Source organism: Leptodactylus fuscus, chromosome 11 (assembly GCF_031893055.1).
Source record: "Leptodactylus fuscus isolate aLepFus1 chromosome 11, aLepFus1.hap2, whole genome shotgun sequence".
Classification (NCBI taxonomy): domain Eukaryota; kingdom Metazoa; phylum Chordata; class Amphibia; order Anura; family Leptodactylidae; genus Leptodactylus; species Leptodactylus fuscus.
This window is the reverse complement of record NC_134275.1, coordinates 42,757,752-42,783,670: the sequence shown is the minus strand read 5'-3', so window position 1 is coordinate 42,783,670 and position 25,919 is coordinate 42,757,752. Positions and strand designations below refer to the sequence as shown.

Below are 25,919 nucleotides of genomic sequence, written 5' to 3'. Positions count from 1 at the left end.
TTTTTGTAGTAAAATTAGGGGTCTCTGCTTATATTCGGGTCGGCTTATACTCGAGTATATACGGTACCTGGATTTTTTCCTGCTCCTAAACTGAAATTCACTCTCAAATCTGTGCTAAATCCGTCTTGCTACAGCAAGACGGACAACTGCTCACCAAAGTGTCAGATTACATAGAAGCCTGCGATTATGGGAGAATGGAGAGATGCAGGTACAGCCAGAGACTGCTGGAAAGGAATAGGAAAAAAGAAGTCAGAAAATTTCTGTCATGGCCTATATGATCTTGCCACTGAGTTAGGAAGCAGAATCTCTTGTTTTCTCTATTTGTGTGGGTGTAATAATGGAATTCTGCCCTTACCATTGTACTACCTTTCCCAGCAGACTTGGCCTATGTACATGCTCCTGTTTTTTTAAGGATTAGCGTGCTCACCTGCAAACTTCCTTGTGCCAATATCTACCTATCTGTGTAGTATTACATGGCAGGCATTCAGCGCCGTATGGGCCGGCTATGACAGCCTTATAATATGGAATATAGCAGGAGCTGTGAAGACTTTGCCGTCCTGTATATATCACCTCCGTGCACTGGATGTCCCATGTTTTATGAGCCTCGGTAATAGCACATCAATGCCTCGTCCTGTACTGCAGCTTGTCAAGGTTTATTGGCCAGGATTAATTATATGTTCTGGATAATTGTGTACAGGAGATTAAACTGGAGATGTGAACAGCGCTCCACCTTACTCATTAAAACAATAGCCGCTGGTTATGGACTGCTGCTATGTCTTGTTGTGCAAGGATTAAGATTTGCCTGTCTGTATGGGTGCAGCGGGTCAGTGTATGGGTGCTTGGAGAAGTGAGGCCATGGTTATGGCCCCATCCAGGGCAACTTCTCTACTGTGTGTATTCCTCAGTTGAAGTATCCTTCTACACTTCAAGTATATGCAGATCATACTAATATATGGTATATACAGTATGACAAGGTAAAGCGCTGTGGAATATGTTGGCGCTCTATAAGCAAATAAAAATAAAGCACTATTATTGTATATTGTCACAATAATATAAGTGTGGGATAAAGCAAAGAACCATCATTTATAGGTTGTCTTATTATTTTTCTGTTCTTGCAGGAATTTACCTCCTGGATATCATCTACGTAGACTCTGCGTACCCGGCGTCCGGCAGCATCATGGAGAACGAGCAGCGATCTAATCAGATGAACAATATCCTGAGGATCATTGCGGACTTGCAAGTCTCCTGTAATTATGGTTGGCATTGTTCCTTTCTTTTTTACATTATTGTCCGTCCTCATATCTGTTTAGGTGAAGAGACTGTCATGCATTCAAGGCACTTGTTTGCTTTGTAGCTGTAGGAAATTCTTTCTACCACTAGAGGCAGTATTAACTCAAATTTTCCAAGAGAGATTCTGTGCTCAGTGTGCTTTAATTTCAGTAAATTTATTCTAGAATATTAGGTGCACGTACACCATAGGTAGCCGTTGACTGATGGAACGTTACATACACATACATGCTGAGTTTGGCTGAGTATGCATGTGTGTTGATTGAGAGAGGAGAAAGCTGCTGACAATAACCTTGGTGGGTGGACATGAGCTTTCCTTTACCTAACATCATCAATTGGGAGACCCCATACCCATAAAGTAGTCAGATGGTTTTACCCAATTTGGCACACTGTTCTCTTGTATGGGGGGGGGTCTTTAAACCAATATATAACTATGATTATAAGAGAAGCAGCATCACAATGAAAACTGTGTTACAGAGGGAGAGGAGCTATGAGAGCAGGTTTAATCCTCACACCCCTTATACTTGAGCAAGACGTCCCAGAGAAAGGGCGGTTTGACCCCCATGATGGTTTGCTCCTCATTTGTTTGTTCTTGTCACAGTATCTATTACAGGTTTTGATGGAAAATGTGAATGAAAACTCGGCTAGACATCTGCTACTTTTTGGGTCCCATAGCAGCTACATGCATGGCACACATACACTATGCCTGTTCCTCCATAAGAACTAACACAACATGATCACTTTGTTACCAGGCTTTTACTATTTCTGTGATTTTTTTTTTTCTAGTAATTTTGTTTTTATTATAATAAAAAAAGTGCACTTTCTAGTATCAGTCTTGGAGAAACTTCCTTCTCCTAGGAAAATCTAACATTTGGAGGGGATGTCGTTGTGGGTGCCAATTTCTAGTAGGCATGACTGAGTCCAAGAATAATAGGAAGTCATTCCAAAACAACTGCAAAATTTATGTTTTCTCCTTCCAATTTCTGTCAATGAGAAATAGTCAGAAGAAGTGGAATGTGAGGATCGCGTATGCCAGGGCGCAGATACCCGGCCGGCTATAGAGTTTAAAGGATGCCTCTGATTCATATCATTCTGCGCTCGGAGATCAAACGTTTACAGAGGAGCCATCCCAAATGCTGGGAATACTTACTGTAAAACACCACATGGAAGCAGCCAGCGGTACCTGGGAAATAGACCGCTCGCTGCAGCCACTAATCCATCCCACCTGCTTGTATTGCGGAGTCTGTTTCCTATCCTACAGTGAACTTTTCCTGATGGGGATCAGAGCAAAAATACCCCTGTCAGGTTGTCGGCTCAACTGATATATGAACTTATCAATTGCACACCATCGTCAGCCGTGATTGTTTATATACACCAAGCTCCATGTGTATACATATTTCCATTAGTTATATGCGTAAAACTGTTTTGCTCTTTTGCATATTTCCATTTGTTGAGCTTTCTACTTATTGAGGTCCTATGAGAAGCCATTCATAACCCCCAAAAGCCTAATATAAGAGAAGTGAGAAGATTAAAGCTACAATTACACAGTGACTTTTGTCCACGTGACATTAAAGGGGCTTTCTATGATTAGAAAACATGGCTGCTCCCTTCTTGAGGATATGACATCACATCTGTTGGTCCCATGGATGGGACTTAACTGCAGCATGGCTATGTGACCAGTGGACGTGACATCACTTCCTGAGAAGAAGAAAGCAGCCATTGTTTCTAATCCTTGATAACACCTTTAGGCTAAGGCCCTAAGTAGCAGAAAAGTGCTGCAGGAAAAAGCATGGTACCAATACATTGCGGATTTTCCCAAAACGCTTTTCACAGGCTTTTTTGCTTCAATTATACCTATAGAGAAACCGCCAGCGACTGTATAATTGACATGTTGCAATTTCCAAAATGGCGATGGTTTTGGAAATTGCAGCGTGTCCACAGCGCATATTTTTCTGCACTGGGGGGGATGGGATTCTCTGGAATCTCATCCACTACACAGTGACTCTTAAACACCATGTGGAGCAGATAGCTGCAGGTAATGTTTGCACAGAAATTCATTAAGGATCCCCAGTTGCTACCATTAGGCACAATTGAAGTAGCACAACTTTGCAGTCTTATTTCACCAGGTGGTCAGTTATCTGTAGCCAGCTATAGAGGGAACATGTAGTGTTACACACCAGCCATTCATATGAATGACTAACCATGTAATGCATGGATGGACCAGATTGAGAATTGCCCTATAACAATGGAAGGGTACAGATGGCATAAATGTTTCAGATGCAGAACATTCTGAATGTTAAGATTGTTTTAGCCACATATGAGTTTTCAGCATTCTTTTAGCAGTCCTCTAAGGTTTAACACTCACAACTAATATCCATAGAGATCTTCTCTTCCTCTTGTTGTCTCTTACAGCTGTCATCATTATCTATTGTACTCATCTCCAATATATCACTCTCCAGCTGTTGTGATGGTGTGAACAAGCTGTACAGAAATCCCAACCTGTTCAGGATCCAGCAGTAGTATCTATGTCACACCTTGGGTTCTTTTCACATTGTATTATGCAGTGTCTGTCAGTGGTTAATGGAGGATCTCCCAATAGAAAACATAGGGAATATAGGTCACTCAGTTATTTTTGTCACCTATAGGGGAAAAGAAAAGGTATTCTGTGGATGCTTTTGTATAGAATAGGGTAAATGAAAGCCTCTGCTTTACTTCTCTTAACAGAGGCCAAAAGGCCGATATTTTAGTCCCGTCAGGATAGCGGGAGCCTATGAGCAGCTTTAATGGCAGTCTACACTCCTGGCACTATGAAAACACCCTAAACCTACACAGACATTTTTCCTATATTTTTAGAAATACCCTTGATGCAACTATGCTCAGTCTTTTTCCCTGGTACTTGAGGTAGGTGTTGGTAGGAGGTTATAGTTTGAAGGATTAGCCATATTTTCAGATTTTGCCCCTTCATTTGCAGTGTAACCAGATTAGTCAGAATCATGAAACTTACAACTGAACCCCCACAGTAATGATTTCTTTCTTCGACAGATCACCTTGCAACGTTACCCCATGTTCAGAAGTATTTGAAGTCTGTCCGGTACATTGAAGAATTGCAAAAGTTTGTAGAAGATGACAACTTTAAGTAAGTGCCTCTATATACTCTCAATACAACAGTTCCAAATGTAATTGTCCACCAGAAGATCTGGTTACTGGTGCCCCTCAGCCATAAAAGTGTTTCAGATATCAAGGAAGACCTGAAAGTGAACTCACTTCTCCATGGCCTCTTAGTTAGTCAGCAGATTGCAAGCAGGTGGAGAAAAAAAAATCATAGTGCAGTCCTGATGGCCCTCACCTTCTTCATCTTGGCTGGTACGGTCACAATTAATTAAGCGTACAATAGACACCTTTTTAGCCTAGACTAGCTTCAAAACGTACCACATCTGGTAAAGAGACTGGTCCAGCCTGGAGACGTATACCACATCTATTAAAGAGACTGGTCCAGCCTGGAGACGTGTACCACATCTAGTAAAGAGACAGGTCCAGCCTGGAGACGTGTACCACATCTAGTAAAGAGACTGGTCCAGCCTGGAGACGTGTACCACATCTAGTAAAGAGACTGGTCCAGCCTGGAGACGCGTATCACATCTAGTAAAGAGACTGGTCTAGCCTGGAGACATGTATCACGTCTAGTAAAGAGACTGGTCCAGCTGGCAGACATGTACCGCATCTGATGAAGAGATTGGTACATTTAATGAAAAAACATTGAGATGAATCTTGGCCTGATGTGTTGTTGCATCATCGAATAGGAACAGCACCATAATTTTTTCTCCCTTTGCTCGATTTCTGTATCCAACGCCATACCTGGTACTGTGTCACACTCCAGCTGCACCCTATGATGCTTTCAGGGCGGTTTGCATAACATTACCTACGTCATACTATTATATATACTATATATGCTGTACTGAAGCACCTTTTGTTGCCTGTTTTCTATCTATCAGGATATGTTCACATGGCAGAATTTGTAGAAGCTGAAAAATTATGCTGCGGGAATTCAGAAGCAGAATTTTTCTGCTTTCCCATATGTGCTGCAGAATCAGCCCTGGAATCCGCAGCAGTCAGGGGGCATCTTTCTGCCTTTCCTTTACACAATGGGAGTTCTCGGATGGAATCTGCTTGTACATCAGGTCTGACTCTTAGTTTTATTTTCTCTAGCTGAAAAAATCTGCCTCCTATTGAAGTAAATAGAGGTTGATTTCATGTAGAATTTGGAACTTATTTTGGGGTGGAATTTGCCTCAAAATCAGATGTAATATACCTCTGTGTGAACATGCCCTAAGCCAGACTGTTTACAGCACCACTCTTGCCCATGGTCTATGTCTGGTATTGCAGCTCATCCCTTCCCATGTCAATGAAGCTTAGCAGCTCTACCTTACATGGACCCATAGATGACAATGGTGCCTGGAAAAGTAATCCAGACCTTGTCTAATCCCAATCAACCTCTTTAGTAAGCTTAGCCCTTTTTTAATGATGGGATTGTTATTTTAGCATTTCCTGACCCCCTATTGATGGCGGGCTTTCCACATCTTGTTGGAAGCAGTCGTCATTATGTAACATGAGCCGACATGGAAGCCTGTTCCCTATAAACACTGCTGAGTGTATGGGATCCATGAAATTATCAGTGTCCACTATGAAGATCTGACTTTTGAGTCTCGGCTCGGATGAATCATCTTTTCAATCTGAGCCAAAAAGCAGCTGTTTCCTTTTAGCATCGGGCAGGGAGTTTGTTCATTTTTCCAGATTTTTGCCTTCCTCAATAGATGCTGCGTCCTGACATTTCAGTCTCATCTGGGAATACAGACGCGTAATGTCAAGACCAGCGTTGTTGAACTAAGCCTTTGAATTGAAATGCTCCAGAATATAAATGGAGTGCGCAGATTCCCCCCTGAATACAGTGGCAATACATAGCCGTAATGGACACGTCTGCCTTACCGGGGGTGACTGTGTTTGATCTTTGATCTGAAACATATCCCCCATATTTTTGCAATAAAGTAACATGCAAAATTACAGAACTATAAAGGCCGCACCACCACATTTTCGGCACAGATATCAATGTTATCATCATGACTTGTGTTCTTGCTAACTGTAAATATTACTACAGATAAAAATTAATGTAAGGTTGTGTTCAGATTTGGAGTCTCTATTGCAGATTTGACAGAAAGACTATTGCTGTCCTTCCCTTCAAAAATACCATGGCAGAACCTGATGGGTCCCCATTAGGAGTCAGTGGATCTGTTGGTATTAGTCTTATGACAGATGTCAACGTAGATTTGAATAGTGCCTTAAACCGTTTGGGTTGTTTTGGACTTCTTCATTCATAATTTATCCTGTTGATAGGTCATCAGTATCAAAATTTGATTTGGGGGGATAGTGAAGTGGTAACTCCAAACAATTGCGCTTTTTACCATGGAAGGGTATACTTTATTTTACATTTAGAGACACAACGCGTTTCGGAGAACACTCTCCTTTATCAAGTAAAGATGAAGTATAAACATATTGGCGTAAGACACAAAACTTTATATTTATTTAATTAATGTAGTTTGTGAGCCCCAATGGGCTCACAATGTACATTTTCCCTATCAGTAGGTCTTTGGAGTATGGGAGGAAATCCACACAAGCATGGGGAGAAGATACAAACTCCTTGCAGATGTTGTCCTTGGCAGGATTTGAACCCAGGACTTCAGTGCTGCATTGCTAACCACTGAGTCACCGTGTTGCCCCTTGATGGGATAGGTCTTTGAGCTGTACATTTCCATGAGGCCCAATGCTATCTGATATCTTCTTTATTACAACATTAATATAGACAATATTGCTATAATGCTGCATAACCTGCCATTAAGGATCCAAGGAAAGCTGAGATGTGGTTCTCTTGGAAAGTATAACAGTAGTAAGTTGTATGGAGTTCGAAACCTATGGTACTTTCTTAGAGAAGCAGCGCCACCCTTTTTCTGTAGGCTGTATCTGGTAGTGCAGTCAAGCCTTATTCACACACAGCTCCTAGATGTGAATGTGCTGCTGTTTTATGAAGAAAAGATGCCTGTAGATGGGTTCACGTGTGTAGTCAAACACAATACTTGGCATATAAGGGTCATTCACTTTCCATACACGGGGCGCAGTGTACTCTGTTAGGAGTCACTGTTTTAGGGTATAATTTACATTATCTAAGGATTAATTCATGAGAGGAGTTAAACAGGAAGCGTCGCTGCCATTCTCATCCCAGATGTATAGACTAGATACTATATTTATCCACCGCAGCCAGACGTCAGTATATGATGTAGAGAAGAATGGCCCTTTTATGTGTGCGGGTACATCCCCTGGAATTCTAGGTAACATGGAGCCGGGATCATCTTACACTTAAATTAGCAAGTGAAATCTGCTGAGAGAGAGGGAGCGAATTCCAGATCAGCTCTGCTATATCTAGAAATGGAGAAATGTAGCTCTGTGTAATCCTTAGGGTATGATGTGTCCACCACGGGGAAGATGGCGAGAAGTCCTCAGTGGAATAATGTAGGTTTATATGGTATGGGAAACCATCCCTCATTGGATATTGGGATACTTTATAGCAGTATATCAACCAGGGACAGAAATAGACTTGACAGGCTGATCAGAAGGGCCAGCTCTGTCCTGGGGAGCCCCCTGGACCCAGTACAGGTGGTGGGTGACAGAAGGATACTGTCTGTGGTGACCTCCATGCGGGAGAACAAATCCCACCCCACGTATGAGACCTTGATGGCACTTAGCAGCACTGTAAGTGACCGTCTGCTTCACCCCAAGTGTGAGAAGGAGCGCTATCGCAAGTCCTTCCTTCCAACCGCGACCAGGCTGTATAATCTACATCAGACCAAGCGAAGTTCACTCCGCACAGAGAACTAATGATTATGACTATGAAGTCTTCCTTCTTTCTTCTTCTGTTCCTTAGCTGCTATGGACTCCTAGTATATCTTCTCTTCTCAGCTTATGTGTGCCTACGTCTGTAATATATTACTGTGTATTATCCTGTATCTGTATTACTTTGCTGCTGTAACGTACTGAAATTTCCCCACTGTGGAACTATTAAAGGATTATCTTATTTTTTTAGTCATCTTCCTCACATACAACAGTGAAGAGGGGAGAGGGATACAGCTAGTTTATGAGACTTATTCTGTGAGAGAAGCAGCTGGACAAGGGGGCCTGTCCAGGACTATGATATTCATTGCAGTGGCCTCTTCATGACTTAGCAAGCGTAGCCCCATACATTGTGCGATGGCTGTGCTTGGTATTGCAACTCATCCTTGCCATTCATTGGCCATATAACCAATGGACGTGTTGTCACTAGCCTGAGAAGAGGAAATGGAGTTCAGTATATTAGTCCCGAACAAACCCCTTTAACACACAGATCTATATACGAGACCTCCTTCTACCCATCCATTATAGAGGAACTTTGTCATTATAACACTGTGCCATACATCAGCACCACAGTATATAGGTTTACTATCAGGTGACATGAATATTCACATCTCTTAAAGTGATGGCATACTGCTAGGACATGCTTTCAGTATATAATGAGTTACAACAGCGGTGAGATGGGTCAGACCACACAGATCATTAGGTGATGGATAGACAATCACTTTACAATGGTAAATTAAAGGGAGCATGTCACCAGAACCCCACATATCAACCCTATCCCACAGACAGGGAGGTTAGGGTCAGCTGAATGAGAAGTTGGTTTCTCCTTGGGAATCATAACCTCTGTTGCCGAGATATTGCAGCAAGAGCTTCCCATAGACTACCATAGAGAAGAAGGTCTTATATAGAGGTCTATGATAGCTACAGAAAAACTGAATTAACAGCACATAAATGTAGCCCTTTAGGGTCGCTGGAGAACTTTCTGGCCTGGGTCATATGCAGGAGCCTAGTCCGTAGTAGTCTGGTAAGTCCATTGTACTTACCGCAATAGTTTTGATGGAATGTATTAGGTTCAGTTTAATCTAACCTCAGTGAATAGGGGAGGCTTGAGATAAACTTTTTTGGCTTTTGTTCCCTTTACCAATATCCCACATAAGGTAAATCCTCCCCTCCCCCTTTCTTTCCATCAGTCAGGACGTGGTGATTCAGACGATTATTTACTGAAAAGGTAAAACGAGGAAACTCAAGACATCCTTGAGAACGTCAAACTTTATAGGATTAAACCTTAAAAAGCAATAGTCTCTGCGTGTCCCCTAACATAACAAGAAGCTTTGATGGCAGACCCCCCGCCCCTCGCCCATTCATCACCAGGAATTATTTAGAGAACCTCAGACGACCCCCGGTTAAGTGCACTTGAAATTAAAGACTTTCTAAGCTATGAAAAGAAAAAACATGAAATAGAATTTGGAGCGACTTATGGCCCCCGTTCATTGCCGGCCCTCATGTTAATCCACAGCAATATCCTTCCTAAACCCCTTCCCTTTAATTACACTCACTGCCTGGCTATGCTAAACCAAAGCAATGATGGACAGGATCAGTGTGGCCAGGACCTCCGCTGTGAACCCTAATCCATTAAAGGGACCACTCCTCAGATTTACAGGGAGCATCAACTGACACGGGCCACATTAACTTCCCCTTTTGAGGCTGACAAAGAGGAAATATTTTGGGAAGGGGCAGTAACAATGTCTAGGAGATCTGGCTAACCACCACTAGCCTGAAACATTTCCTGCAGATGTGCACCATGGATCTCACCCTTTGCTGTGATATTCAGTGCACATTTCTCCTACCATGTGTGGACCCAGCCTTTCAGGGGTTAACAGCTAGAGCTTGCATACAGAATCTTCTTGATTTGTGAAGTTGTTAAAGGGATTACCCCATAATGTTCATTGAATAGGCGGTAAGAGTCTTAAAGGTGGGAGTCTGACTGCTGGAACCCCAATTGTTCACAAGTATGGGGGTCTTTGTCCGTTTGTTCGAATAGTTGGGTGACTGAGTGTGTGCAATGTTTCTGTATTCATTGCCAGTCCTATAGACATTAAATGGGGTGTAACACTGTAAATTAGTCAGTTTCACAAGTCCAGGAAAGCTGGGTAGGTGAGAGGTGTACAGGCTGTCATGTTGGTTGTCAGGTAGCTTTATTTTATGTATGAAATCGAGCAACAGCTGAAGTTTATGAGGTGAAAGCCCACAAGAGGGTGACCTAGAAAGGATCAAGCTCCATCTAAACATCTGGCGTTGTCAGGCACGTTGAATTTCAGAATCATGGTTCCTTTTGATCTTAAGCAGACAAGACTCCATTAAATGAGACTGGCAGCAGCTCACTCCCCTCTCCCCATTCAGAACACATGCATGCTCAGTTGACTCAGAGCAGACATGTGTACGGTGGTTGCACAGGCGTAACTTGAAACTGCTTGTCCCCATTGCAAAATCTGTAATGGGGCTCCCGCCTATCTTCTGCCATTTGGAATAGAGGTATATTTTGTCTGGCAGATGAACTTTTGGGGTCCCCTTAGTGTCCAGGGCCTGGTGGTGACTGCTATTTCTGCATTCTCTGTAACTACTCCTTTAGTGGGTTGGGAGCAATAGCTGTCATGGCTGACAGCTCTCTAATGTGTATAGCTTAGGATGCATAGTGATTGCTCTTAGATGGAGCTATTTCTACAGTATGGCTACCTGCTTTGCTTTATATTATTGTAAGCCGATGGCTGGTCAGGCAATGGAGGGGGTGTACATCTCACCCAGACTATTAAGGTGGGTCGGATGAGAAAACTCCAGAAAGAACGTTTCTCAGCAGATAACTATTGTCTGCTGAGGGTTATTTCAGAGTTCCGGTTACTGGGTTGGATTTTTAGGAATGGCAGGTAGGTTGGTAGTGGGACCTGTCATTCCACCCCCCTCCAGGCAACACTTTGGGGATGTTCCGGCAGCGACTCAGCTGTTGAGAGTCCGCTCGTCAGGGAGGTTTAAGAAGCCAGCTCCAGCAGCAACACTTTGGCAGAGCTTGGCTGGAGAGCAAACAGAGAGGTCATATTTTTGGAGCTGTGTCCTGAGTGATTCTACTGTTTTTTTGGATTTCTGTTATCCTAGGTGAGGTAACCTATTCTTATGTTTAGTTAGAGCCTAGCCGGGCAGGGATTTATTTTTGTATTGTTTCCTTTTGTTGCTGCACTACCTTTTTGAGTGAAAATAAACTCTAACTTTGTTTTGAACTAAAGAAACTGGACGTGTGTCTATGCCACCCCACCTAGCAACCCCAGACCCTGACATTATATACAGTACTAAATATATTATATTCTTACAAACACTCCAGTTTTTCTGGGACTGTACCATGTTCCAGGCTTAAAAATGAGGTGTTGATACAAATTTGCATTAGATCTGTGGATGTTCCTGGGCAGTAGGGATGTACATTACAAATGTCCCATGACATGTGGCGGTCGTGGGGTTGAGCAGCTCTTGGCGGTGGATATTGGAGGCGCTCTGTGTATTTTTACATCCTCAGTGAGCAGAGATCTCTCTACTTGTAAATATTTAGAGAGTCAGTTCCTGATCATTTTTTTCATGTTTTTCACATGAATTGGTATTCTTGTCTGCTGGACTGTGCCAGGTTTCACTGTTACATTTCCGATTCTAAATAAACCCCCAACATCTTTCCCATGGAAATCTGCCCAGCCTGTTAACCATTTCATTGTAACCCGACAACAGATTTAAAGCAACACTCCACTCTTGTACAAATTCTTGGCCTTATAACCGCATAAACCTTGGAATCTGCTTCTGTGCATTTCACTGAAGACATCTGCTGCTGCAAAGCAACACAACCCAGCATGCTGAGACAAAACTACAACTCCCAATATGTGTTAAAGCACAGGTTGACAACTGACTGGGGTTATGGGGACAATAAAAATTTATGACCTATCCATCAATATCATTTTGGCAGGGGTCTGACTCGCAGCAACGCCACAATCAGGCCATGGAGCTCAGAAAATCGCCATTTCCGTTTCTCAGGCTAGTGACATCACTTCCCTTGATCACATGACTGCTGCAGTTCAGTCCCATTCATATGAATAAATTCAAAAGGGAAAATTGGGGGAAAGAAAAATTCAGCCCAACGATGCATAAATTCCAAATAGAAAAAATTACTCACATCCTTTGTGGCAGGACTAAATGCACGGGCTTCAGGTGATTCTTCCGGCTAGGAAATATATCCTTACAGGAAAACTTGAGAGCGAAAAACAAAGTCCAGCAAATCCTCTTGATCCTCTTTATTATTGAAATCAAACTAAAACAAGAATAATACATTGAATGTTCACTTTTCCACTACATATAGTAGCAACTACCAACAGGTTGTTAATATCATCAAAAATAATATACCCATTTTGCACCAAGATGAGGTTTTGGGATCCATTATGTCCAAGGGTTGTCAGTTCGTATCCAAAAGGGGCAAAACTTTGGGGGACACTCTTTCCCCAAGTTTATATATTAAAGATCCAAATCCCTAGACCACCACGTGGATGCACTTACTTGGGAGCCGCTGCAATGTCTGCAAATATACAGAAAAAAGTTCCATTTTCCAAAGTTCAAATAGAAATCATATTTACCACATTAGACATTTCATGAACTGTTCTAGTACTTTTGTAGTAAATATAATCACCTGCACCACTTGTGACATTGACTATATCGGTTGCACTACACGTGCGCTTAAAACAAGAGTTGCCGAGCATGTATATAGCATTACTTACATGAACTGTACACAAACCATTGGTGTCTCACAACATTTTATTCAAGAGCACAATAGTGATATGAGAGACTTTTCCTTCAAAGCCATAGATCACATAGAAAGATCAATCCAGGGAGGCAATCGCGAACACCAGATTAAACTGAAAGAAGCTTCTTGGATTGTAAAGTTAAACACACGTCACCCCTATGGTCTAAATATAAGGAATGAGCTTTCTTCTATTTCTTAAATAAAGGATCGTATGACAATTGTCTCAATATATGCAAAGCAATTCTTTTTCTGTGTGTTTTAATACAGCATAAAACTCATCAGTACTTATTAATGTGTCTCTATATACAAATACTTACTGGGAATTGGTTCATCAGGATGGTTATCTGTTTTGATATGCCACATGATTTCTAGACTTGTAACACCTGACTTATAATCACTTCTTCAGTTACTTATAGGGCTAGTTCACACGTGAACTGCCCGCGCGGGTTTTGACATCAAGAGAGACTCGGCGAGCCGCGTCTCTCTCTGGTCAAAAACCGCCTGCTGCGACCATCGCGGTCGCGGCTTTTTTCTCCACTGTCGGTTCAAATGAATGAGCCGACATAGGAGGGTGCTGCCGGGGGCCAAAGCCGCGCGGCTCAACCCATGCGGCTTCCGCCTGAAGAAAGGGCAGGTCGCTTCTTTTCTCCGCTAGCAGCAGCCCGCCGCTAGTGGAAAAAAGAAGCCTGGCGGTCTGCATAGACCACCATTGTAAAGGGGAGGTTTTTGGCGCGAAATCCGCTGTCAAAAACCTCCCTGTGCTCACGTGTGAACGAGCCCATAGACTCCTTACTCATAGTTGAATCAGGCTACGACTAAGAAAGGTTCTTTCTTTCGAAACGCGTCAGCTATCTGTATTACCTGCTACTATGGGATTTACCATCACTGTCTAACCGTCCCAAAGAATGAATTTTAATGTAATGACTCAATAAAGTAACAGGTTTTTTATCAAGAGGATATGCTGGACTTCGTCTTTCGCTCTCAAGTTTTCCATTCATATGAATGGCATTGAGCTGCAATACCAAGCACAGCCACTATGCAATGTATGGTGCTGTTTGCTATTGATGAGGCTGCAGTCCTACTCTAAATGTCAGAATCCTGTAAAACCGGGGGGGGGGGGGGGGGGGGCGCTATGCGCTGACACCAGTTCCCCACCAATCAGATATTAATGACTCTATTCTAATGTAGGATAACAATTTCATGGTTCTAGAAAAATGCTTTAAGTATTCTCCTCATCCTCCTCCTCTTAACACATCTATCCCTGCAGTGCATTGGATATGAAGTCACAACATGGCACCTAATCATTACATACGGTACAGGTGACAAACCTATAGAGCATTGGGGTGGCCATTGCAACTGCTATAGGGCTTTTGGAGAATCAGGGGGCCGTTTTCTGGGTATCTGTGGGTTAAGCACCAGCCAAAGGATCACTCCAGAACACACAGACATACCTTTGTGCCCTAGAAGGTCTAGCACTACAAGCAATAGTGCCCATTTTGACAATTCCTGCTCTTTTGTATTTCCTTTTGTAGAGTTATGGCAATACTGGGGTTAACTGCAGTCACACCTGGTTTTCCACATCTAGCCATAAATCCATAGCCCGTGTCTGTTCAGTATTTCTATAAGATGTCAGTAACTAAACACAGCATAAAAGTATTAGATGTCTGAGCCTTAATAATAAATGATGATCATATACAATCCTCTCCTGTTAGAGCTATGGATGAGGGCTTTATGTTGTTCGTGCAGATACCTCTGTTTTTATACATTGACTTTCCAGATGGGAGAACACAGACTTCTCCTTTATTATATACCTACAGAAATCCTCTGTATCCACCCTGATGAGCTTTGCAAACATCCCTCCCCCACAGAGCATAATTCACACAGGCAGAATGCTGACCCTGCATTACATCTTGGAACGTTATCATCCGTCCCTTTAAGTGTTACTTGGCAGCCGTCTTGTCCTCGCATGGTCTTGGACATGATATAGCGTGGCTTGTTGATCTTGTATTATATTTATGAAGGGGATTGGAGCGCGGCCAATATCTAATCCATCAGCTCTCTACTTGAGTTATTCTCTGGATGAAATATGACTTGGCTCTCACAGTATATATTGTATAGCATTAAATATAAGGACAATTCCCACCTATGATATTATTTGTATGATATAGTATGCACCTCTAGTGGTATGGGTTCTTGTCCCCAGGTGGCTCTGTGCCTTTGGGTATTCCTTTACAAACATTTGGATTTTTGCTTCAATGCACCTACAGTATTGCACAAAAGTTTTAATAAGAATGCTTTAAGACATAGAAAGGTTAATAGTTTATTTTGTCAATTAACAAAATTCAAGGTGAATGAAGAAAAGAGAAATGTAAATCCCATCAATATTTGGTGTGACCTTTGCCTTCTTTTAGTTCTTCTGAGTATATTTGCAGTCTGTTTTTGGCACAACACGGCAGGGAGGTTGTTCCTGCCGCCATCTTGTAGAACTAAGCACAGATCTTCTATAGATGTAGGCTTGCTCCAATCCTTCTGTCTTTTCATGTCATCCAAGACAGACTGGATGATATTGAGATCAGGGCTAGAGCTGTGGGGGCCATATCATCACTTCCAGGACTCCTCCTCCAAAGGGCAAACGTCACACCAAATATTGATGGGATTTACATTTCACTTCACTTTGTTCATTGACAGAAATAAATTATTCTTTGCACCATTTTTTCCTTACCTGCCTAAAACATTTGCACATTTTTGTATTTCGGGAACAGGGCTCCCTCAAACGCTGTCCTCCCAGTTCTGCAGCGCTCTCAGGTTATGGAAACAGCCAAACAGGTGTTGTGGAGGCATCTGTCGCATTGGTTTGTCCCTCATTTATCAGACATTTATGGCATATTCTCTGGAAATACCACTTTAAAATAAGCCTGAGAGAAGACAATGTTGTTGTCTAGGGCAAGAAAAACATGGCTGCTTTCTTTAAAAAAAAAAAAAAAAATGCGCCTCACTTGTTCTAAGACTGAGCATGTGCTGAACTGCTATAGCAGACATAACCCAGGTGTGGTGCGGATTTTCTAATCCTTAACCTCTCTCATTCAGACATTATGAAACCCATATAAAGACCTATAAGGCAGATATGATCATCATTACAAAACTTCCTCTCCAGCTTTTCCTCAATAATAAATGGAGGTACTCCACACCTGTGTGAAGAGACAGAACAACCTCAAAGGGAGCTTAGACATTTACCAGTTTATAATACTCATTCAGGCAAAGAAAAATGGAGCCAATATACGAAGACTGTATTATTAACGCCAGTCTTCATAGCCTGAGCCGCCAGACAGTGCACATATGTGTGCCTGGAGGGGAATGTACGCCAGCTCATAGATTTCTTGCATAAATGAAAATAAATCTTTTGGGGCTGATGGCCTCGCCCCCCGCACACCTTCTCCATGTCCCCTTTTTGGAAAAGTGGCGATGGCAGCGCTGAAATGAAACAAAATCAACAATCAATTGTGCAAAAGTCCTATTTTACACAAAGAAAACAAAACAAGAAAATGCTACTTTTTATGCCTTGTGTGCCAGAAAACTGATATACAAGATATAAGGCTAGGTTCACATTAGCACTTGGGCTCTGCTTGTGGATTCCCTTATCCAGTCCGCTTTAAAAATTTGGAGAGAAAAGTCCTGCAAGCAAGTCTTCTGTCTCGGCATTTTTCAACCTTTTCTGGGTCGAAACCCAGCGGACCCCATTATAGTCTATGGCGTCCACAGGTTTCTGAGGAAAATCGCTTTAAGTGGATTAGGTTTGCATTTGGGGGTTCCCTGAATGGAAACCCAAATGTTAGTGTGAACCAAGCATAATAAATCTGTACCAATGGGATAGATTAATAAATATGCATCAAAATTCTGGTATAATTGGAATCCAAAAAACTGGTGTCCATGGTTTAAACCTCATTATCTTTGTTTTAGACACTTTATCTGTGCGCCTCCTACAACTTGTAGGCAGGACTTGATGATAAAGGGGGTGTGGGTTAATATGTTAAACTGTGAGCCACAAATTGCACCAAAATTTTGGAAGTTTTACCCAAATTTCAGGCTTTGCATCAAATTTTTTCAGTAAAATTTTGTCAGAAACTGAGCTAATAAGAGGTGGAAGTTTATACCAGATAGCGTAAAAGTGCGTCAGATTATCAGACGACATCAGACACTTTGGGAAATCCGCTGGAGCTTTGCATCATCTAAAAGTGAGGCAGCTTTAGTTTATTGACCATCGTCGACGTCTATTTAGGTTTCATGCATCCTCGGTTACGGGGGTGAATTTACAGCGAGTGTACAGGACTTTTTTCAGAATATTTCCAGAATGATAACTTGCCCTTTGTTGGTTTATACAAGGCCATGAAGACACGATGTGTCCAGAGTCACTCCGGCGTTACCAGACCTATCATTATTTATACCCAGTGAACACAAGGGTTAGGATTTGGTTTTGTTTCTCAGCATTGTGTCTCTACAAGTAAAACCTCGCCATGGAATTCTCTCCATAATTCCCACAAGTACCTGGCTCCAAACGTCAACATCGAGTTCCCAGGCTGTGTCTCTGCAGCCACTTTGTCTTGCTCAGACAGACAGACATCTGGGCAACTTCCCTGGAGGAGACATGTTGGTTTTCTGTGAACATAGTCCAGTCCTGGTGTTTGCAAACCATACAAAAACATGAGCTGATTCCAGTAACAGATGTGATGAAAATAAGGGGTTCGGTTACCTCGAGGGGAATGGTGGTCTGGCCAGTCAGGCTGTATATGGCTGAAGCAGCTGTAGGCCTTGTTTGCTACAGGCAGGAACATAGCTATAGGGAGTGCAGAGGTAGCAATCGCTATTGGGCCCTGGAGCCTTAGGGGGCCCAAAGCCTCTTCAAAACATAAGAAAAAACACTATTATTATAGATAAGACATGGTAATTGGGGGCTAAAGAGCTTTATGTTACACCTGGGATAAAGTCCATGTGAACAACCTGCATTATCCTTCACTTTGTGTCTTGTAAAGTTAGGTAATAACTGCATTAGCCACTGTTATACCCCACACAGGAGTTGTCACCCAGCTTAACTATAGCTGTGCTAAGCAAATCACTTCTTGGAGTGATACCAGATATTATCTAAGATCCTATAACATCCACATATCTTAACCCAGGGGGGCTGTAGGAAGTATACCCACATCTCAGCAAGCAGCTGGAGCGCTACGATTTTAACAGGTGCCTGACAGATGACGTCTTAATCCAGAGCAGTGTGTTCAGCTTCCTCTCCGGGGTACAATGTACAAGCCCAAAGTAAATTTCTCCACATGCTCTAACTGGTAAACATATTAAATGTGATTATAATGGTTTCAGGCTTGTTAAACATGAAGAGATACAGCAGTCTGCGTCTTGTAAATCTGTCCCCATTGAGGGAAACCAGCAAAATTGTTTAGCTATTCGTTTGGAATTGGTCATTTCAATCATGTTGGCAAATTCATGAGAGCAGAGAGTATGTAACATAGGACTGCGGCATCAGACTACACAGGGGTGTATGTAGTCTGTTACCATGGTTACATCTAGATCTGCAGAGGAGGTGGATACTTAAAAACACAAAGATCAAAGATACTTGCAAGTTGCTTCATTTGGTATGTAGATAAAATGTAGGAGTCTGTTCTCTTTCCACAAGATACCTGGCCAAACTGCAGACCGCCATTTCTTCCTATCCCCCTACACACATGCATACTGGGCTCGGCTGAACATGGCTGAGGAAAGGATTGGGCTTTGTAAATTCTACATGTCCAGCATTTGCCATCAGGGGAGAGTTCAGGAAAGCCCATATAGATTAGATAGCTGGTTCACAAGTAATGTGCATTGCCAGCTTTATTTGTATTCTGTTATAGACGTGTTCATATATAGGGAAAAAGTTCAAAGGGAGAATGCAATACATTTACATATGTGCCAAAATTGACCCCGTTCACCCCCCCCCCCCCCCTCTACTTGGGATGAATAGAACATGTTCTTCATTAGTTTGAACAATGGCAGAGGCTTATAGGAAATATGTGCCCTAAACCGCCTGTTTGTATACAGCGCTCCTAGTAACCTATTAATAGGAGTATTAGCCGAGCTTCTATCAAGTCATTACAAGTTTCCCGCTCGTTCCTGGATCCTCATTCCTTCTGACTTTGCTCAGGCAGAACATGTGGTTTGGGTTATAAGGATGCGACCGCTCCATAGACATGTCCATCTGCAGCCAAGCACTGTGTATGTTGTGTCTTAATGCACCTAATCCTGGCAAATTATGGGATGGCCTTTATAAACAACGTCATCCGGGCTTATTCCAAGTAAGCAGCCAATAGGGGTAGGTGGACGCAGCCTGATATCCGTATAACACTATGAATTACGTCATTGCTCGCAATTTACCCATAATTTGTAAAGCAGATGGTGAGGAATGACTGGAGGACAAATGACGCCATCTTATAGCTCAGCTGTAAGTGTATGTTATTGGGGCCAGGAAGCAAAGGGATGAGAAGATTACAGTCCTATGTCCACAGGACACCATGACTATTTACATTAAGAGACTGAATGTTAGGCCTGAGTGATAATATTGTATGAATCCTTAGTCTTAAAGGGGTTTTCCAGGATTTTTTTTTTATGGCCTAATATGTGATTGGTGGGGGACTCGCAGTCGCTTTACTTTTTAAAGGTGTTGTAAAAGATTGAAAATATAACTTCCATTTCTTTTTCTCACGCGTTGGTGGGTGTTTGGTAACCATTTTTGTAATATGCTATACCCTATCTAAGGCCTGGTTCACATCTGCTTTTCGGTATTCCGTTCGGGGAATCCACTTGGGGACCCCCTAAATGGAATACCAAACACATTAAAAGCGATGAGCAATAAAAGCAAATGAACTCCATAGACTATAATGGTGCCCATGTGTTTTCCGTGCGGTGTCCGCAGGAGTCATGCAGAGAGAAAAGTACTTCTTGCAGCATTTTTCTCTCTGCATGATTCGTACGGACACTGCACGGAAAACACACGGACTCCATTATAGTCTACCGTATGGGGGTCTGTGTGGTTTCATTGGTCACCGCTTTTTAATGCGTTTGGGGGGTTCCCAAATGGACTCCCTGAATGGAATACCGAGAGTAGATGTGAACCCGGCCTAAATTCCTTTTTGCTTATAAAACCGGTTGTAACATTCTCCTGGATGCAGGAGAGATGGATGGATAGGTGTGAGATCTAGAGATGGATAGAGGGATGTGGGAGGATGGAAAGATAAATGTATAGCTGTGTGTACTCGCATACAATTAGTATTTGTGTGCATAAATAACATTAACCCCATAAATAAGTGCACACACCCTGTTTGCTGAGCTGTGGGTTTGTGGGCTGGAGGATAATAGGATGGATCACATAGTTCTGTATCTCTGACATTCCCGGGTGCACAGTTGTGTGTTTTCACATTACTCCCACTGGGCACGCTCAGGAACAACCGGCCATATAGAGCTGGAATCCACTTCTTTACAAGCTGGGTCCTGTCCTCTCGAATACCACAAGCTGTCATGTGCACGCAGCTGAGAATGGCCCAGGTGCCAGGCACTTCCCACAGGTCATACACAGGTCTTATCCAGGTCTTTTCTGACACTAGAGCTCCAGCAGTAAGTCATTGCTTAGTGGCTTCTCCAGGTTATTATACCAAACCATGTAGAAAGCTGTTGGGAAACTGCAACTCGTGGCTTGGATGAGCTTGAGACCACATACTACAAACTGCTCACATATAATTGTGTACATGATATATACACCTCAGCTCATCTACTCTTTGTGTGTGTAGCAGTCCAGTGGGCTTCTTTATGAAAGAGACTCCTTGACACATACATAAGAAAAAATGGTTTCTGGCCTGACATGCTAAAGTTTTCCACCCACCTGATATGACTTATATACATTAGGTTTATGTTTTATTGCACCTTTTAGCATTTGCTTTACATTCTAATAATCAAAAATCAGATTGATGTCAAGTCCTCAAACGAGAGGAGATTTGGAGCATTGGTCACCCGGCTCACACTGCCCATCACCCAAACGATAAAACCAAATCTATCCCATGAGGCCATGTACATTACATTGTGAGCTGTGTCACTGCATGGTGCACCCTATAAAGTATATTCTCCTTGCTTTGCTACTTTATCCATGTATCTAATTAATCTATCAGTCCTTCTCTGTATCTATTGATCTATCTACTTCTGTCTATTACCTATCCACCCCTCTTTGTATCATCCATCAATATCTGTCTCTGCATCTGTCTATCTTCTATCTATCTCATAACTACTGCATTTATCATCTCCTCTTATTTCTGTCTGTGGATAATGTCTCATATCTATCTTGCATATATCAATCTATTTAACATAAATTATAATGTTAGAATAGATCATGTAATATAAGGGTTGTTTAGTTTAGATTTGTTTGCACCCTGTTGGGTCATTTTGAGTTGATATTTTGGGGCTCCCATCTTTTGGAGACCCTGTAGAACCATTACAGAGCGAGTCTCTCATGCTGGAGGACCTGTCCAGTCCGTCTGTACACAGACAACCGTTTGATTTGAATAAGCTCCATGTAATGCCTCACTCCACCCTGTGGTGGCACTGTTGGGATATTGAACACTTACTGTCAGGTTTGCTGCAGGTTATAGGTGATCGCTGGAGGTGTCAGCAGGGGGCCATTTTTTAATCAGACCCTTTTAACTTGTAACAATTATCCAAAGTGGAGAATCCCATTCATCGGTCTACTATATACACGCTATGATAACATCTTATTGATAATATGTAAATGATAACCTATTAACATTGACTATTTTTTTTATTATTTCTGCCTTGATACTTACATTTTCTCATGGAAAATTGAAAAACCTTGTTCAAAATAAAGTATATATATAAATATTGACTATTTTTGTGACATTTTCTTCTGTCTAAACCTGTAGAAATGTCTTGTCTTTCAGGCTTTCATTAAGAATTGAGCCAGGAAACAGTTCTCCTCGTCTGGTCTCCTCGAAAGAAGATCTTGCAGGTATGAAAATATATATATATTTTTTTCTAAATCCATCCTGTGTGTCTGTCTGATGTAGCTGGTAGGTAGAGACCTGTATAGAACGTGAGACACCTCCTTGATGTAGCGACAGCCTGAGGCTTCCATAGTAGAGCACACGTATGTGTCCTGCATGTCTGATGTCACACAACACAAGAAGTCAGACGTTGTTCCCGGATATTCCATTTTCCATATGGAGGGTATTTTTCTTTATTTTTGGAAACCACAGAAACCAAGTAAACGTATTTTTATGGAATGGACAAATCAGAGGGAGATGACTTTTACAGATTCTCCCCACATGTCTACTCACTTTCTGCAGCACAACAAAAGAACTTTAGATGTTTTTGGGGAAAAAAAATAACCTCATGTTTCATGGAAACTTCCTGTGCGGTGTTTATTCTAGAAGGAAAAAAAAATCTCTAGTGTGTAGAAATCGTTACGATGGAGTGTTACATGGACTTGGGGGAAGAAAAGATGAGCCATGGAAGATGTTACACTATACACTGTAGGTTCTGTGCAGCCTAAAATTGTACAAATGCAGCAACAATCCTGTAAAATCCCCAAGACCTCCATTACTGGGTAATTCTCCTCTGTATGAGGTTTTCTGTGGTTCTTTTAGTGCATTCTACTATAGTATCTAGCGTCTACTTCTTTATGTAATCTTTGTGAACCCACAATAATAATATACTCTAAGGGCTGTAGAAAGTGCAACCCTCCACCATTGGATAAGAATAAGGAAGACCCTACTGGTGAATACTACTTCCTGCATGCTCCTTGTCCTACGATCAGTTTACTCGTAAAGGAAGCCATGTTAAAGGGGTTGGTTTCTAAGATCAGATCTCTGTCATTCCTCCTAGAAATTTAAGAATAATTTTACAACTAGGTGTTGCCAGCTGGGGATTGTGTCCCTCCATAGTCTATAATGGGGTTCATGTGTTTTCTGCACAGTGTTCGCACAAATCATGCAGAGAGAAAAATGCTGCTTGCCCCCAGAATGGGGTCACATGTAAGAGGATGCCACTTTACACAGCAGAACGCAGAAGGGAAGGAGCGCTATGTGGCTTTTGGAGTTCAGATTTAGATGTTTGGTATCTGGACTGTCATGTTTGCGGAGCCTCTAAATTACTAGAAAAGTGGAATCTCTTAAGGGGTGACCCAACTGTGAAAACTGCACCCATCAAAGAATTTATGAAGGGTTGTAGGGAGCATTAGTATCTCAGACGTGACTGCACAGCGGATAGTGAAAAGTGAATATGTAAGCTGTTTGTAAGGAGTACAATGCAAACACCAAGTTCCTTACTATTTCCCCAGTAGCTCCTATGATTGGGAGGGGGGGGGGGGGGGTTACTTCTGATTTCTTTTCCCTCATACGATACCAAATATATTTTGTTTTTATTATGTTTTTTGAGGGAGGTTATATAATTTTATATAAGGGTGAATTCACACTGAGTAAACGCTAGCTTATTCTGAACGTAAAACACGTTCAGAATAAGCGGCGTCTAAAGCAGCTCCATTCATTTCTATGGGAGCGGGGATACGAGCGCTCCCCATAGAAATGAATGGGCTGCTTCTTTCACTCCGTGCAGTCCCATTGAAGTGAATGGGGAGTGCCGGCGTGTACGCTCCGGCATGAGCAGAGCTTGCCGTATACGCCGGCACTCCCCATTCACTTCAATGGGACTGCACGGAGTGAAAGAAGCAGCCCATTCATTTCTATGGGGAGCGCTCGTATCCCCGCTCCCATAGAAATGAATGGAGCTGCTTTAGACGCCGCTTATTCTGAACGTGTTTTACGTTCAGAATAAGCTAGCGTTTACTCAGTGTGAATGCACCCTTAGAAAAGGGAATTTTGGGGTTCTATTAATTTTTTTTCACACACTTTATGTATTTATTTATTATATATTTTTTGACATTTGCTAAGGGTTAATACCCACAATGGGAGCTCAGCTCTAGCCAAGGGTTTTACACTCAGGTGCCAGCTGATGCTTACAGCTGACACTCGCCATCGATGTCACCCCCTCAGCTTCTGAGCAGGTGACCTTAAAATGACATACCGGTACATCAGTTTGCCATTAGGTACTGATTCCCATGATGTACCAGTAGTAAGGGGTTAAGATTCCTGGTCTCTTAGGTTTACGTGTCAGTGTGGCCTCTGTGTGGGTCCATGATGATAATTCCATTATTCTCCTGTGATTCTGTTTCCTACATAACAAGGAAAGAGTTAAAACAATAAGAGCAAAAATTAATGTAGATAAAGATATTACCTCATTATTGTGGTATGTAATAGACTAAACTTGTCCCTGGAATGGAAAAAACAGCAATTGGAGCAACACGTTTCGGGATCCAAGTTCTCATTTTCGGATTGTTGTAGCAAGGCAATGTGGTTTGTTGTTGACATGATAGAATACAAAAATATCCTTCGGTCACCGCTGCGTTGAGCAATCTTCATAGTTTTCTGTCACTTTGGGATTTTTAAAATTTATTTCCCTGAAAAAAGTTTTTGTCCTTGAGTTTGGAATTTTTCTCTAGGTCAAAAGTTCAATGCTGTACAATACAGTAATAAAGTGGGACTTATTACAAAGCGTTTTATAAAGACGACGACCATAAATAAATATACCTTCATTCATCCAGGGGATTCTTCATGATGGACCTGGGGGTTCTGGCCTCTGGGTCACTTGATCGGAGCAGCCCCCCACCCTGATAATATTTCAGGACCCCTTCCCCCTCAGCTGATTGAATGGCTTGGGTGAACACAGCAGCCTCTTCATTGTATTCCTGACATAGCGCCATACATTGTGTAGGGGATCTGTCTTGTATTTCTAGCTCAGTCCAATTTACGTTAATGGGATTGCACTGCAGAAGAGACGTCACAGTCACTAAGAAGAGGCCAGTCTTTACCCTTCAGTCAGCTACTTGGTGAATGTAAATGCCCATTTCCTCCCTCCATAGTTTCCTGGCATTGCGCTGTGTGCTCTAAGGCTAGTTTCACATATGCATTGGAAACTCCGCTGCAGTTAGAAAAAGTCCTGTTCAAAGGACTATGGAGTCCGCGGGTAACCACTTCTTTAGCGGACAGGGTCTACATCTTTCAGGTCCACAAGTGGACCTGAATGATGGAGAGACGAATGCTAGCATTATCAGACGTCTCTCATTCTCTGCTTTTCTTCTCTCCCCCTATAGTAGAGCTGGAACAAGCTGTAGTCAATCCCCCACCTGCCATAGTATTTACTGTTTTATATTAGGTGCGTTTTTCCTCTGGTGACTGAGAAGGTTTCTTAACCAACCAACGTGTTGATACTTGTGTGTTTATTTGTAGTCCATTTCCTGATCTCGGCCATTTTTTTTGTAAATGTGACAATTTTTATATTTTTAAAATTGGTCACAGCTGAAGAACTAAAAAGAGTGACAACCAGTTTTCAGAGCCAGCCATTGTGCTCAGAGCAGTTGTTAAAGGGGTATTCCCATGACGCTTGTTCACTAACCTGCAGGCTGTTATGCTCTCTTCACTTCCTGCTTTTCTCGGCACATAGGTGGGCGGGGTTTCACTTGCACAGGATTGGTTGTAAATGAATTACCACAGTGTGAAGCTGATGTAGCAAAGCTGGATTTGAGTCAGTTTGCATTACATACAGGGGTAACGGACTCCCTATCTCAGCCCTTATCAGCCAAATTCAATTAAACCGACTGATAACAGCTCAGAAATCCCAGAGCTCTCACCTCCCCTATCTGAGAAGCTCCGCTACTTAAAAGACACAAACAGCTCAGAGCTGCTCCCAGCCCCTCCCTCCCCCTCTGAGAGCAGGCAGC

General features: G+C 42.3%; 1 protein-coding gene across 5 annotated transcripts in view; it reads left to right on the top strand.

Moving 5' to 3' along the window:
* Positions 1 to 25,919, top strand: part of RALGPS1 (Ral GEF with PH domain and SH3 binding motif 1) — a 335,024-nt gene that overhangs the window by 246,310 nt on the left and 62,795 nt on the right. For all 5 annotated transcript variants that reach the window (XM_075259104.1, XM_075259103.1, XM_075259100.1 and 2 more), the window contains exons 10-12: positions 1,119 to 1,256; positions 4,330 to 4,423; positions 22,027 to 22,094. In XM_075259104.1, the coding sequence (XP_075115205.1) occupies positions 1,119 to 1,256; positions 4,330 to 4,423; positions 22,027 to 22,094 (300 nt within the window). The remainder of the gene's footprint in view (positions 1 to 1,118; positions 1,257 to 4,329; positions 4,424 to 22,026; positions 22,095 to 25,919) is intronic.